Source organism: Dendrobates tinctorius, unplaced genomic scaffold (genome assembly GCF_039654945.1).
Source record: "Dendrobates tinctorius isolate UK_male_01 unplaced genomic scaffold, ASM3965494v1 ptg000257l, whole genome shotgun sequence".
Classification (NCBI taxonomy): Eukaryota; Metazoa; Chordata; class Amphibia; order Anura; family Dendrobatidae; genus Dendrobates; species Dendrobates tinctorius.
This window is the reverse complement of record NW_027361924.1, coordinates 8,201,166-8,217,204: the sequence shown is the minus strand read 5'-3', so window position 1 is coordinate 8,217,204 and position 16,039 is coordinate 8,201,166. Positions and strand designations below refer to the sequence as shown.

The 16,039-nt window shown below is 45.9% G+C and overlaps 1 protein-coding gene across 1 annotated transcript; it reads right to left on the bottom strand.

Annotated features, from left to right (window-relative positions):
• Nucleotides 1-14,322: 14,322 nt before the first annotated feature.
• Nucleotides 14,323-15,237, bottom strand: LOC141069276 (olfactory receptor 5B12-like). Its single transcript, XM_073558729.1, has one exon. It carries the CDS (start codon nt 15,235-15,237, stop codon nt 14,323-14,325), a length of 915 nt encoding a protein of 304 aa, XP_073414830.1.
• Nucleotides 15,238-16,039: the final 802 nt, after the last annotated feature.

The following is a 16,039-nucleotide window of genomic DNA, read 5'->3' as shown; positions in this document are numbered from 1 at the left end:
CCTCACACAATCCAAAAGTGTCCAGTGTCCAAAAGTGTGTGCAGAGATTCAAAATCTCCCTTATCCTCTAGTCACTTTGGTCACAGCTGTGCCATCGAGCCTGTGACATAGCGCTCAGATATCAGTGGGCCTCACACAATCCCAAAGTGTCCAGTGTCCAAAAGTGTGTGCAGAGATTCAAAATCTCCCTTATCCTCTAGTCACTTTGGTCACAGCTGTGCCATCGAGCCTGTCACATAGCGCTCAGATATTCATTGGGCCTCACACAATCCAAAAGTGTCCAGTGTCCAAAAGTGTGCGCAGAGATTCAAAATCTCCCTTATCCTCTAGTCACTTTGGTCACAGCTGTGCCATCGAGCCTGTGACATAGCGCTCAGATATCAGTGGACCTCACACAATCCAAAAGTGTCCAGTGTCCAAAAGTGTGTGCAGAGATTCAAAATCTCCCTTATCCTCTAGTCACTTTGGTCACAGCTGTGCCATCGAGCCTGTCACATAGCGCTCAGATATTCATTGGGCCTCACACAATCCAAAAGTGTCCAGTGTCCAAAAGTGTGTGCAGAGATTCAAAATCTCCCTTATCCTCTAGTCACTTTGGTCACAGCTGTGCCATCGAGCCTGTCACATAGCGCTCAGATATCAGTGGGCCTCACACAATCCCAAAGTGTCCAGTGTCCAAAAGTGTGTGCAGCGATTCAAAATCTCCCTTATCCTCTAGTCACTTTGGTCACAGCTGTGCCATCGAGCCTGTCACATAGCGCTCAGATATTCATTGGGCCTCACACAATCCAAAAGTGTCCAGTGTCCAAAAGTGTGTGCAGAGATTCAAAATCTCCCTTATCCTCTAGTCACTTTGGTCACAGCTGTGCCATCGAGCCTGTCACATAGCGCTCAGATATTCATTGGGCCTCACACAATCCAAAAGTGTCCAGTGTCTAAAAGTGTGTGCAGAGATTCAAAATCTCCCTTATCCTCTAGTCACTTTGGTCACAGCTGTGCCATCGAGCCTGTGACATAGCGCTCAGATATCAGTGGGCCTCACACAATCCCAAAGTGTCCAGTGTCCAAAAGTGTGTGCAGAGATTCAAAATCTCCCTTATCCTCTAGTCACTTTGGTCACAGCTGTGCCATCGAGCCTGTCACATAGCGCTCAGATATTCATTGGGCCTCACACAATCCAAAAGTGTCCAGTGTCCAAAAGTGTGCGCAGAGATTCAAAATCTCCCTTATACTCTAGTCACTTTGGTCACAGCTGTGCCATCTAGCCTGTGACATAGCGCTCAGATATCAGTGGGCCTCACACAATCCAAAAGTGTCCAGTGTCCAAAAGTGTGTGCAGAGATTCAAAATCTCCCTTATCCTCTAGTCACTTTGGTCACAGCTGTGCCATCGAGCCTGAGACATAGCGCTCAGATATCAGTGGGCCTCACACAATCCAAAAGTGTCCAGTGTCCAAAAGTGTGTGCAGAGATTCAAAATCTCCCTTATCCTCTAGTCACTTTGGTCACAGCTGTGCCATCGAGCCTGTCACAAAGCGCTCAGATATCAGTGGGCCTCACACAATCCAAAAGTGTCCAGTGTCCACAAGTGTCTGCAGAAATTCAAAATCTCCCCTGTCCTATAGACACCTTGTACCTTGTTTTACATTACTATATAGTTTGTTGGATTTTGTCTACATTTCTACCAAAAATGAGGAAGGCTGGTGGAAGAGGCCGTGGAATTGGGCGGGGGTTGGCAGCTGGTAATGATGGTGTTGGTGGTGGATCTGATGGTAGTGGCAAGAGCAAAATAGGACCGAATGCAGGAGGTGCTGACCCTGCGTCATCGTCTGGCTACATAAGGCCTCGAACGCTTAGTTTTCTAGGAGTTGGCAAACCGCTTTTAAAGCCAGAGCATCAGGAAAAAGTTTTGTCTTACATTGCTGACTCAGCCTCCAGCTCTATCGCCTCCTCTTCTTCAGTTGTAAAAAGTAAAAGCACTGAGTCGTCATTGGAGGCTCATGTTCATGAACCACACCTTTCCTTGTGTCCTTCACCCCAACCAAGATTGAAGGATGATGCAGGCCATACTACTGATTACTCCATGGAGCTGTTTTCACATACCATGCCTGGATTATCAAGTCAAATGGTGAATTACCCAGGCCAAGATGAATCTGACATGGAGTGCACTGATGCACAGCCGCTGATGGATGATTCTGCTGGTACATTCACTCAGAGCACTACATTGTCCTCGCAGTGTACAGAGCCAGATTCTGACCCTGATGAGACTCAGGTGCCCCTTCCCGCACACTATACCACCATACACGGTGACACAGAGGAAGGTGCACATGACATAGAAGAGGAGGTGATGGATGACCCAGTTGTTGACCCAGATTGGCATTCATTGGGGGAAGAGGGTGCTGCTTCCAATAGCTCAGATGAGGAGCATCCACAGCAGACATCGACATCGCAACAGCTGTTATCTGGCAGGCCCGGAACACTCCAAAGACAGGTTCCAAATATCAAAAGAGTTGCTGGACAGCTTGTCCAGAGGGTCAAAAGATCACAGCGTGCTAGGCCGCAAAATGTCTGCCAAAGTAGGAAGAGTACAGTGTGGCACTTTTTTGAACAAAATCCTCATGATCAGGCCAAGGTTATCTGTAAGAAGTGCGCAAAGACCTTTAGCCGAGGGAAAAATCTGAAAAATTTGAATACCAGTTGCATGCTTAGACATTTAACCAGCATGCACTTGCAAGCGTGGACACAACACCAAACCTCAAGTGCCACATGTGCAACTGATCACAACGAAGGTAGTCAGCAACGCTACATTGTTTCCCCCACTGTAAGCCCACCGGTTAGCACAGCAGCAAATGTTGAGGTGTCGTTGCAAGGCCACAGCAGTCAGGGAATCCCACTGTTATATCAACGAAAGACTGATTCTAGGCCATCAGAAAGAACACCAACTCCATCACCATCATCAACCCTCTCTCAGTCCGCCCTGTCCACCGCTACTTCCACCATATGCAGCTCTCAAGTCCAGCTCACCCTCCCAGACACTATGAGTAGGTCAAGAAAGTACTCAGTCTCTCATCCGCGTACACTGGGTTTGAACGCCCACATTGCCAATCTAATCTCGTTTGAGATGATGCCCTTTCGGTTGGTGGAAAGCACAGCTTTCCACGAACTCATGGCCTATGCTGTACCACGCTATGACCTACCCAGTTGCCACTTCTTCTCTCGCAAAGCCATCCCAGCCCTCCACCATCATGTGAAAGACCGCATTGTCCATGCAATCAAGCAGTCAGTGAGCGGAAAGGTGCACCTCACAACTGATGCATGGTCCAGTCGGCATGGCCAGGGCCGTTACGTGTCCATCACTGCGCACTGGGTTAATGTGGTGGATGCAGGGTCCACAGGGGACAGCGGTGGTGGGACAGTGCTGCCTAGCCCACGGTATAGGAAACAGTTGGCTGTAGGCGTTTGACCCTCCTTCTCCTCCTCCTCCTCCAGAAGCGAAAGCTCGTCCACAGAGCGCAGTCGTACGAGCACTCCATCTGCAGCTGCCACTGTTGCACACGATGTGTCCCCCTATCGAGCAGCTAGTGGAAAGCGTCAGCAGGCTGTGTTGCAGATGAAGTGTTTGGGCAACAGACACACCGCCGAGGTGCTGGCCGAGTACTTGAAGCGACAAACTGAGTCATGGCTGGGCAGTGTACATCTTGAGGCAGGCAAGGTAGTTAGTGATAACGGCCGTAATTTTGTGACAGCCATAGCCCTTTCAAAACTCAGCCACATACCTTGCTTGGCTCACACCTTGAACCTGGTGGTGCAGTGCTTCCTCAAAAATTATCCGGAGTTAACAGCCCTGCTCCAGAAGGTGCGAAGACTGTGCGCGCACATCCGCCGGTCGCCTGTACACTCCGTTCGTATGCAGAAGCTGCAGCGATTGCTCCACCTTCCCAACCACCGCCTCATTATCGACATTGCAACAAGGTGGAACTCCACCCTGCACATGGTGGAGCGGCTGTGCGAGCAGAGGCAGGCCATAATGCATTTGTGGGAGGATACACGGCCAGGCACTTTGAGAGCAGACATGGAGTTGACAGGTGTGCAGTGGTTGAAGCTGAAAGACCTCTGTAAAGTCCTTCAGTGTTTTGAGGAATGCACACGGCTGGTAAGCGCAGACGACGCCATCCTAAGCATGAGCATCCCACTTATGCGTCTGCTCATGCAAAATTTGACGCACCTTAAGGAGCAGGCGTCTGCAGCCAATGTTGATGAGGAGGAAGAGGAGGAGGGAATCCTTGATGACATTCAGCCATTGTCTGCTCAGGGACCTCTCCTGGACGAGGTGGAGGAAGAAGAGGAGGAGGAGGATGATGATGGGGATGATTACTTAGGGGAGGAGGATGCATCTCGTGGGGCAAGTAAAAATGTTGGCGTGGCAAGGTCTGGTACAGGGTTTGTGCGTGACTGGAGGGATGTGGATTTGCCAGAAAGTGCTCCTCCACCCAGCACTCGCAGTGCATCATTGACACCGGGAACATTGGCCCACATGTCAGATTAAGCCTTGCAGATCCTAAAAAGGGACCCCCGCATTGCCAAAATGATGAACAATGACGACTACTGGTTGGCCAGCATCCTGGATCCACGCTATAAAGGCAAATTACAAAACATCATGCCACAGGAGAACCTTGACCTAATATTGGCTAATAAACAAGCAACTCTGTTAAATCGGTTGCTTGAGGCATTCCCAGCACACAGCAGCAGTTATGGTTCTCACACGAGCCGTACGGGCCGGGGGCAGCTTGGCAGAGGTGTTCATGGTGCACACAGCAGAAGTGGCGTTGGAGACAGGGGTTTCATGACAATGTTGTGGACTGATTTTTCAAATACCGCTCACACAACTGGTAATACTGCATCGATGGAAAGTGACAGGAGACAGCAGTTGTCAACTATGGTTACAAACTACTTTTCCTCCCATATCGATGTTCTCCCACACAGGTCATTCCCCTTTGACTATTGGGCCGCTAAACTGGACACCTGGCCTGAATTGGCCCAATATGCCTTACAGAAGCTCGCTTGCCCAGCTGCAAGTGTGCTATCGGAAAGAGTCTTCTGTGAACCTTGATCAATCCTGACAGAAAAAAGGACCCGTCTGTCAACCCAAAATGTGGATGATCTAACCTTCATTAAAATGAACCATGCATGGGTTTCCAAGGATTTTGTCCCACCTTCCCCTGATGACACATAGGGTGACAGAAAAATGGCTTGCTTTGGTCCACCTCTTCCTGGGACTTCACCTATTTCACCTTTTGCATCAGCTGAATGTCCAACATCAACATACGCCACTTTCTAAAACTCCCTAACTGTGCTGCCTCCCCCCCCAATGGCCGGGGTCACCACCTAGCGCACGACACCGTGCGAGTGCCGTTGCCCTGGACAGGTGGGTAGGCCGACTGTTGGGTGCGGGCACTGGCACAGGGTCCCTCATAGTGCAATCAAGTGTCTCTGACGGTGGTGGTGCACACCCGCCGTCAGACACACCGCTGTACTATGAGGGGCTCAGTGCCAGTACCGATGCCCACGAGTGGGCCCCCCTTGCTTGGGCAGGGCCCCAGCATTTGCAATCTTTACCTCTCCCTGCTCCTCCGCTGTGTAATCTGGGCCGTCAAATCCATACTGTGCCTGACACCGTCTGAGCCTGCCTCCTGATGTATAGACATATATTTTGAATGTGTACGCTATCCATACATGTTATCTGGGGATACGGTACCCTTTCTAACCTTTGTGCAATCACGTGCAATCCATACTGGGCCTAACACCATCTGAGCCTGCCTCCTGAGACATATATTTTGAATGTGTACGCTATCCATACATGTTATCCGGGGATACGGTACCCTTTCTAACCTTTGTGCAATCACGTGCAATCCATACTGGGCCTAACACCGTCTGAGCCTGCCTCCTGAGACATATATTTTGAATGTGTACGCTATCCATACATGTTATCCGGGGATACGGTACCCTTTCTAACCTTTGTGCAATCACGTGCAATCCATACTGGGCCTAACACTGTCTGAGCCTGCCTCCTGATGTATAGACATATATTTTGAATGTGTACGCTATCCATACATGTTATCTGGGGATACGGTCCCCTTTCTAACCTTTGTGCAATCACGTGCAATCCATACTGGGCCTAACACCGTCTGAGCCTGCCTCCTGAGACATATGTTTTGAATGTGTACGCTATCCATACATGTTATCCGGGGATACGGTACCCTTTCTAACCTTTGTGCAATCACGTGCAATCCATACTGGGCCTAACACCGTCTGAGCCTGCCTCCTGAGACATATATTTTGAATGTGTACGCTATCCATACATGTTATCCGGGGAAACGGTACCCTTTCTAACCTTTGTGCAATCACGTGCAATCCATACTGGGCCTAACACCGTCTGAGCCTGCCTCCTGATGTATAGACATATATTTTGAATGTGTACGCTTTCCATACATGTTATCTGGGGATACGGTACCCTTTCTAACCTTTGTGCAATCACGTGCAATCCATACTGGGCCTAACACCGTCTGAGCCTGCCTCCTGAGACATATATTTTGAATGTGTACGCTATCCATACATGTTATCCGGGGACACGGTACCCTTTCTAACCTTTGTGCAATCACGTGTAATCCATACTGGGCGTGAGAACGGCTGGCGAGCTGTTAAGCAAGCTACAGCACCTGTGGTTTGCACACGTAAGTTTTTCATTTTTTCAGGAATGACGGTTAGGCCTAATTCCGGAACTGCGGTTGACCTGCACTTACTGGGAAATCATTGTTCGCGGGTAATAATTGTAATCAGTGATCCCCATCACTAACGTTGTTCAGCGGGTTATCTGCACCTGTAAGCAACAAACGCTGGCCTTTTCAGTGTAGCGCACATGCAGCCACGGACATGTAAGGGCATGACACACCAGTTATTGGCCAATCTCATGTGCCAGAGCCTCACGTGTCCCTCTAGTAAGCCGGACTCGGACCGCGGGGCATGACGGAGTCTCGTTCGTTAACGGAATTAAGCTTGCAATGTGTGCATCTGTTCTGTAGCTGGCATGGTTGAGGTTTCCCAGGTGGAGTCGAATTTAACCGTAGGCTCCACTCCTGGTGGTGCCCTTCTGGACATTCCTTTAAGGTTCAGCTTTGCAACCATACTGCCCACGTAAAACAAACACTTTGCCTTCATGAACGCTGTTTGGAGGGTCATGACTCGTGGGAATAACGCCGCCCAATCAGTTAACCTGCTAGAGAGATCCTTCGTTGCTCCCAAGCATGACATCACACTCCCTAGGAAGAAGGTAATGCCACTGTGGCGACCGTACTCCTAGGGGCAACACAAGTGCACTGATGCCCAGCCACTACTCGATGAATCTGCTGGTACATTGACCCAGACCACTACATTCCCCTCGCACGCTACCCGGCCTGAATCTGACCCTGATGAAACTCAGGTTACCCTTCCCATATACAGTTCCATCTTACACGGTGACAAAGAGGAAGCTGCAGATGAAAGTGCAGGTTCGGCCCACCCGCCATCAGACACACCACCGTACTATCAGGGGCCCTGTGCCAGTGCCGTCGCCAACGAGTGGGCCCCCCCTGCTTGCCCAGGATCACAGCACTTGCAAAGTTGAAATACTGTGCAGTGAGATGGAAGATGGGGACGACGAGGAGTCTAGACTAGTACAGGGATTCCCTAGCGAGGAGACTTATTTGATTGTTTTCAATGTTGGGACAGCAATTTTTGGGGAGCACTATACTCTGGAGAATGATAGATGGGGCCCACCATACACTGGAACATTCCAAAGGTGGACATCAGACACTGGAGCAGCATTTACAGGGCCCATTATACACTAGAGCATTAGAAATGGGGCCCATTATGTTTGGAGCATTATTTGGGCCCATAAGACAGTGGAGCTTCATCCATGGGGACCAACATATACTGTAGCATTATGTGGAGCTCATCATATACTGTTTCAAACATTATATGGGACCAATGATTCTGTATGGAGAAATAGATTAGCCTCGTCATGAGATGTAAAAAGTGAGGTAATTTTCATTGTACTATACCGCTATTTCTCTGCCGTATCGGAGCATGATGAGTTGTGGTATGTGTTAAAGGGGCGCTCTTTCGCCCAGGGCACATGAAAACCTGCAGCCAGCCCTCCCCCCCACAACTTTAGCCAAATAACCCCCATTTTTCAGTGCGTAACTTGTATTATGAAGTTAATTAAGGTTGACAAGCTTAAGTAAGAAGAATTGATGCTTTTGGCATTCAAATGGGCACTGTAGGTGTGTTTCCTGTCCTCCTCTCACTGCCGACTTTTATTCCCCATTGACTTACATTGGGTTTCGTGTTTCGGGACGACCCCGACTTTTCCCTATAATCGGACGATCTTGCTCGACCCGACTTTTGGAAAAGTCGGGTTTCACGAAACGAAACGCGACCCTAAAAAAACAAAAGTCGCTCAACTCTAATGCTGACCATAGGCACTGGCCCACCCGCCTCTTCAGATTCAGAGGGACAAAGAAGTTGCTCATCACTGCATACTCCCTCTTCTTCACATTCTTGAATGCTGCTTGGCTCTCCCCTGCTTTCCAAGCCAACAGATTCAGAGAACAGAAGTAGAGACTGTGATGGCTCCTGTCCAGGGCTCTCTGACTGCCTGGGCACTTTGGCAGGTGGTGAAGAGACAGATGGTTGCTCTTCAGTGCTCTGGCCCTGAGAGGATGTGGAAGTCATTGAAGTCGATGCGTTAGCTGCCATCCATCCGACAACGGCTTCAATTTGTTCCTCCCGCAGCAGTGGGGTACGGCGAGGTCCTGCAAAGCTGCGCATAAAGGACTGTTGCCTGCTAAAGCTGGGGGATGCTGACTCACTGGTGCCCGCAGCAGGCACAGAATCCCCACGTCCTCTCCCTGCAGAATCCCCACGTCCTCTCCCTGCAGAATCCCACGTCCTCTCCATGCTGAAACTCCACGCCCATGCCCACGTGCCTTACTCCCTGCCTTTTTCATCTTGGTAGACTGATAAAGTTAGGCAGAAAAGTGCAAAGGGGGGGCTTAGTGTGCTTATTCAGCTGGTAACAGGTATAAGAAACACTAGTTTTATGAAGTGTGTGTGTGGACTACACTTTAATAGGAGCTAATGTGGCCTACACAACTGTCAAATGGAGTGTTTGGTGAACTTTATTTTGTTTTGTTTTTTTTTTTTTAAAAACTAAAAGGATGTGACCAAAGATTTGAAAGCGATAGTATCACTAACTTTTTGGAGCTATTACAATGCAGGAAGGTAACCTACAATGCAAAAGATGAGGCTCCAAAAAATAGGGTAATACTAATCTGGCTGCAGCTGAAGGGCACAAGCCAGAAAAAAGGCTCCTCTATCTACTCCTATATAGTGTTTGCAACCAACCAATGTAGATGGATACAGATGGATGCACACTAATAGGAGAATAAAAAATGAGCTGCAATAAAAGAAAAATATGTGTGAGGCAGTGACGCACGCTGAGCGGCCTACAACCAGACGTGGCTACAGGCCACACTACAGCGTGAGCTGCACTCACACACAGAGACCACTCAGACAGCCGTGAACAGTGCAAATAAGTGAGCACTAGCACTGAAAGGCTGCAGAGAGGGTCCGCTGTCTACTCCTATAGTGTTTGCAACCACCATATATGGATATGAATGGATGCACACTAATAGGAGAATAAAAAATGAGCTGCAATAAAAGAAAAATATGTGTGAGGCAGTGACACACGCTGAGCGGCCTGCAACCAGACATAGCTGAAGGACACACTACTCAGCGTGAGCTGCACTCACACACAGTCAGAGACCTCTCAGACAGCCATGAACAGTGCAGCAAACTGGGCATTAGCACTGAAAGGCTGCAGAGAGGCTCCGCTGTCTACTCCTATAGTGTTTGCAACCAACATATATGGATACGGATGGATGCACAGTTCACACTAATAGGAGAATGAAAAATGAGCAGCAAAAAAATAAAAATATGTATGAGGCAGTGACACCCTGAGCGTCCTACAACCAGACTTGGCTGCAGGACACACTACTCAGCATGAGCTGCACTCACACAGACCTTGCAGACAGCTGTGAACACTGCTGCAAGGCAAAAGAAAGCTACAGTGGTGTATTATGTTCCTGGGTAAAGCACACTATGATTGTGAAAATCGCTAACTCTAACTGTCCCTCACAGTCTTGAACAGCAGCCTGTCCCTAACTGAATTCACAGCAGAGTGAACCAGAAATGGAGGCTGCGGCGGCTTTTATAGTGCATCATGACATCATTTCAGCAGCCAATCACAGCCATGCCAGTAGTTAACATGCCTACATGCCTAACAGGATGTGCCCACACTTCTGAGGATTGTCATTGGCTGAATCAAATCAAACTGGCTCATAGCATTATGGGAACTTCCGATTCCGGTATTCGATATGCTAAAAGTATCGGAACTCAGTATCGGAATTCCGATACAGTGAATATCGGCCGATACCCGATACTTGCGGTATCGGAATGCTCAACACTAATTGTTACAGGTGCAATAATTGCTATTTAAAATTACAAAAGAAAATTCCCGAAATCTAGACTTTTATCTGCAACTGCAATTATCTACCTCACAAAATCTGCATTGGACATTTATTTTCTTAGCTAAATGTTATATCCTTAAATGCCACACTATAGTGCCCTGTTGTAGACACATTTTGATCACTTGTGTACCTACCTACGTAGCATCTTTTCTTACAACATTTTTGTCAAGGGTTAAAAATTAGGGGTTAAAAAGATTGTCAAAAATTAATATTACAGTTGTGAAAATTGGTAATGCCAAAGAATTGTGTAGAATAAATGGCTAAAAACAAACCATGGGTATGAATGTGAGAAGCACTAAAGCAGAAGCTGAAAAAGCACCTTCAGCCATCCACTCAGTTGTACTACCAAACACAGATCACATTTGGCCTACTTTGCCTTCTTTGACAAATGTATCAGTGATGAAGAAGTGGAGGATGCTATGCAGTCACAGCAGGATAATATTACCTCTGAGAGCGACACCATCAGTTTAATTTAGTGTTTTGCCTAGAATGGTCTGGCCAATCTCAAATGACTAAACAGGACACATTTTGGACCATTTTTTAAATTTAAAAAACTATGAAAAGTTAATGTGTTAATAAATGGGCCGTTGTTTACTAAGAGGTTACTGTCATTTTTTATGGTGAGATCACATTGACAATACCAAGACTGTGTTTGAGTTAAAGAGCTTTAAAACAATTGGATACAGTTCTAGAAGACTTCAGAGTTTTACATACATCTTTTTGGGACAAATAGAGCCTTTGCAGTGTTGCAATCTGTGGTGAAGTAATGTGCTGAAAAACAAATTAAAAGAAATCTTCAAACCATGAGCTGCAGTAATTAATCGTAATCTTTCAGAGGGCAGTGATTAAATATGTGTTTTCAGGAGGCACAGTGATGAAATATATTTACTTTAAGTGGCAAAGAGGTTGTCCATTACTTCTACATTGATGGCCTACGACCCATCACCCTCACCAATCATCTGTTATCGGTGGCGGACAACAAACGGAAGTACTTACTTGCAGTGCTGACTGTTTTCTTGTAGTGGCTGGGGCTTGTTACTGCACATCCGCCACCTATTGATTTGTATACAAGTTGGATGTGCATTACCAAGCACCAGTCACTACTATTAGATGGGCAGCTCCATAAGTAAGAACTTTTGGCCGGGGGAGTGCCGGTCACCAGCTGATCAGACATTGATGGCCAATCCTAAGGACAGGTCATTAATCTAAATGTGGTGGACAGCCACTTTAAGTCTAATCAATTCTTTAGTGTGTATAATCTCCATCACATTGTTGCTTGTGAAGCAACTCATATGTATCTTAGTTTTACTATTGTTAATTTTATCCTAGAAGTTGTAGAGCATGGGTTCATCTAACTTTGCAATTGATCGCTGTAAAAAGCTTATTAATGTATAAATGTTGGATTTGTTGCTTTAAGGCCCAGTCACACATAGCGATCTCGCTAGCGAGATCGCTGCTGAGTCACAAGTTTTATGACACAACAGTGATCTCACCAGCGACATCGCTGTGTGTGACAGCGATCAGCGAGCAGCCCCCCTGCCGGTATCGCTGATCGCTGCACGAAAGCCCAGGACATTTCTTTGGTCTCTGATCTCTCGCTGGCCAGCAGTGCACGCATCGCTGCGTGTGAGCGGCGGGAGCCCAGCGATCAGCTGGTAACTAATGTACACATCGGGTATCCAAGGGACGGGCGTCCTTTGGATACCCGATGTGTACATTAGTTACCAAGCGTGCTGATGCAGGCCTGGTGGGCAGGCTGTGACTTCTGCTCCCTCGGGTGTATAGCACCAGCCTGTGCTATACACTCCCACCCCGGGGAATGGACGCCTGCACCAGGCCACGCGGCTGGCACCTGGGGGCCCTGATTGTGCTGGTAGTTGCCATGGTACCAGGCGCAGCGGCGCAAACGGGCCTCTGAATTTCCCCGGGATCTTCTGGTTATGCCCCCTGCAGTGCGCAGAGGATTGTGGGAGGATCGTTCACTTAGTTACCAAGCGCGCTGATGCAGGTACCTGGTAACTAACGTACACATCGGGTATCCAAGGGACGCATGTCCCTTGGATACCCGATGTGTACGTTAGTTACCAGCTGCCTGCATCAGCGTGCTGGTAACTAACAGAACACAGTGATGCCGCGCGCTCGGCATCGCTGTGCTAATCGCTGGTGAAGCTGTCTGTTTGACAGCTCACCAGCGATCACATAGCGACTTACCAGCGATCCTGACACATTGATATCGTTGTCGGGAATGCTGCTAAATCGTCATGTGTGATGGGGCCTTTACACATGCACAGATAAAGGTTCTGGTTTTCTATTCACTCACAGATGGTGGCTCAGGTAATGTATTCATCTATTTATAATGGGTTTTGTACTGATGATGGTTCTGGTGCTGTACTCATGTACATATCATGGGTTTAGTGCCATAATTATGTATTGATGTTGGGTCTAGTTCTGTATTTATCTACTGAAAATGGTTTTGGTGCAGTGATCAAATATTGAGGGTGGTTCTGGTGTTGGATTGGTGTACTGAGAGTAACCAACACACAGCCTAGTAAGTGACACATCACTGAAATCCATCTCTCAGCACGTACATTATGGTGCTCTCAGATTACAAAATCCGCTGACAAATTCCCTTTAAGAGCAAAATTCTGGAATCTATTTATCCATTCTAAAAACTGAAAATGGAAAATAATAAGAGGTAAAAAATAAAACAGGTTCAAACTCCCAAATTAAAAGTTATTTATTGCTACTGTTTTTGCTGAACAGTGGTCTTGAGGTGTTGATATACACTGCTCAAAAAAATAAAGGGAACACTTAAACAACAGAATATAACTCCAAGTAAATCAAACTTCTGTTAAATCAAACCGTCCACTTAGGAAGCAACACTGATTGACGATCAATTTCACATGCTGTTGTGCAAATGGAATAGACAACAGATGGAAATTATTGGCAATTATCAAGACACCCTCAATAAAGGAGCGGTTCTGCAGGTGGGGACCACAGACCACATCTCAGTACCAATGCTTTCTGGCTGATGTTTTGGTCACTTTTGAATGTTGGTTGTGCTTTCACACTCGTGGTAGCATGAGACGGACTCTACAACCCACACAAGTGGCTCAGGTAGTGCAGCTCATCCAGGATGGCACATCAATGCGAGCTGTGGCAAGAAGGTTTGCTTTGTCTGTCAGTGTAGTGTCCAGAGTCTAGAGGTGCTACCAGGAGACAGGCCAGTACACCAGGAGATGTGGAGGGGGCCGTAGGAGGGCAACAACCCAGCAGCAGGACCGCTACCTCAGCCTGTGTACAAGGAAGAACAGGAGGAGCTCTGCCAGAGCCCTGCAAAATGGCCTCCAGCAGGCTACAAGTGTGCATGTCTGCAAAAATGGTTAGAAACCGACTCCATGAGGATGTTCTGAGTGCCCGACATCCACAGATGTGAAAATTGATTGTCAATCAGTGTTGCTTCCTAAGTGGACAGATTGATTTCACAGAAGTTTGATTTACTTGGAGTTTTATTCTGTTGTTTAAGTGTTCCCTTTATTATTTTGAGCAGTGTACTTAGTTGGCTGAGTACAGTGGACTCTCCTATACAAGCACTCAGCTAAGTTGAGCTTGCATGTGGTTTCTCTGTGGGAAAAGGAAATAAAGGGAAATCCAATATGACCGATCATTAATTGTTGTCTATTCTTCAGAAAACCAATTCACTTTACTAATCCAAGTAATGCAGACTTTACATTGGAATTCTGTAGACTGTATATGATGGGGTTTATCATGGGGACAACACTTGTATATACTGTATTGACGACAAGTTCCAGAACATCAGAGTAAGGTGGTATCAGGTACCCTATTAACCACGTCCCATAATAAATAGAGATGACGGTGATATGGGATGAGCAGGTGGACAAGGCTTTCATTCGGATTTCTTTTGACTTCATTTTGAAGATGATGATGAAAATGTTAATATAAGAAATAACAGTGCCCATCAGTGGGATAACAACCAAGATTAAAATTTCTATGCCCACTATAACAAACAACATTATCGTTCCTGTACAGGTGGTCTTTGTTAGTGCCTTAGGATCACAGAAGAACTGGTGGATGACGTTGGAGTGACAGGAGGACATGAAAAATATTGAGCTTACAAGAATGAAAGAGTTTAGAAAGGCGGCTGCCCAATTTCCCACAGTTATCAGGACGCAATTTCTCCGACCTAAGATCCGATGATAATGTAACGGGAGGCAGATGGCGACATATCGGTCATAAGCCATAATGAAGAGGAGGATTTCCTCTGCTGTCACCAAAACTGAGAAAAAGTACAACTGAGTATAACATTGTGAGAAGGAAACAATGTGATTCCCGGATAATAACATATACAGCAATTTAGGAACCGTGACCGATGTATAAAATATGTCTACAATGGATAAATTACAGATAAAGAGATACATTGGTTTATGTAACTGAACTTCCAGACATATGACTGTGATAATGGAGGAATTGATGAGAACTCCGACCAAATATATCAGGAAAAAAAAAGTAGCGATGAAGGGATTATTCTTTGAATCTTCAGAAAATGGCAAAATATAAAAATACTTCAAAGAAGTCTCATTTTTCATTAGCATTTTCATCACAAAAAGCAGAAAAAGTCTTATAGATTTTACATATAATATAGCGAATATCAATTAATTAAACAAATAGAGAAGAATAAGACTTTAATACCTTATCTAGGTGATCAACTTGTCATCCCATTAATACATCCGTTTATTGGCATTCCTTGTAGGATTTTTAGTTTCTCACCCAATTTGTGTTCATTTGTATTAGGCTTCTGTCTCTACCTTTATGTGCTACATAAACAAACTTGTGCATTCGTTTCACTGTATTATCCAATGAAAATACATTTATGTTTTTGGTGAGCCGATTTATCAAGGGACCATATGTGTTTTCGCCAGATAGTCCATGATGTAGTAAAATAAAAATTTGAGCTGCAACCCACAAAATGCACCGGAATATTTTAAATAAAAACATAAATTATCATAAAGTTACCATACAGCAAACAAATAATAATAATAATAATAAATCTCAATAATATGTTAATTTGATGGATTATGGACCCTATTAAAAATGTTTGCGCTATTGAACCTGTCATGCAAGAGATAGTGGAATGCAAATAGGGACCAATAATACTTGCATCTAGAAATATTTAGTATTTTTCATTTTAGAGTAAGGAATATTGAGATGGTAAGAGGAAAGAAATGAAACATTAGTTCAGAAATTTTACATTATTTTTAAAATATCTAAAAAAAGGAAATAATAGTTCTTAATTTGTTAAGCACATTGGAAAATAATAAAACATGTCTTGCTTTCACCTTTTGGAATTCTGAAACATAGGGATGGCTACAAAAGAAGGAGAAGCATCCATTTTTT

Excerpts from the sequence above, each read along its gene's own strand:
- LOC141069276 (XM_073558729.1), bottom strand. The coding sequence starts at position 15,237 with ATGCTAATGAAAAATGAGACTTCTTTGAAGTATTTTTATATTTTGCCA.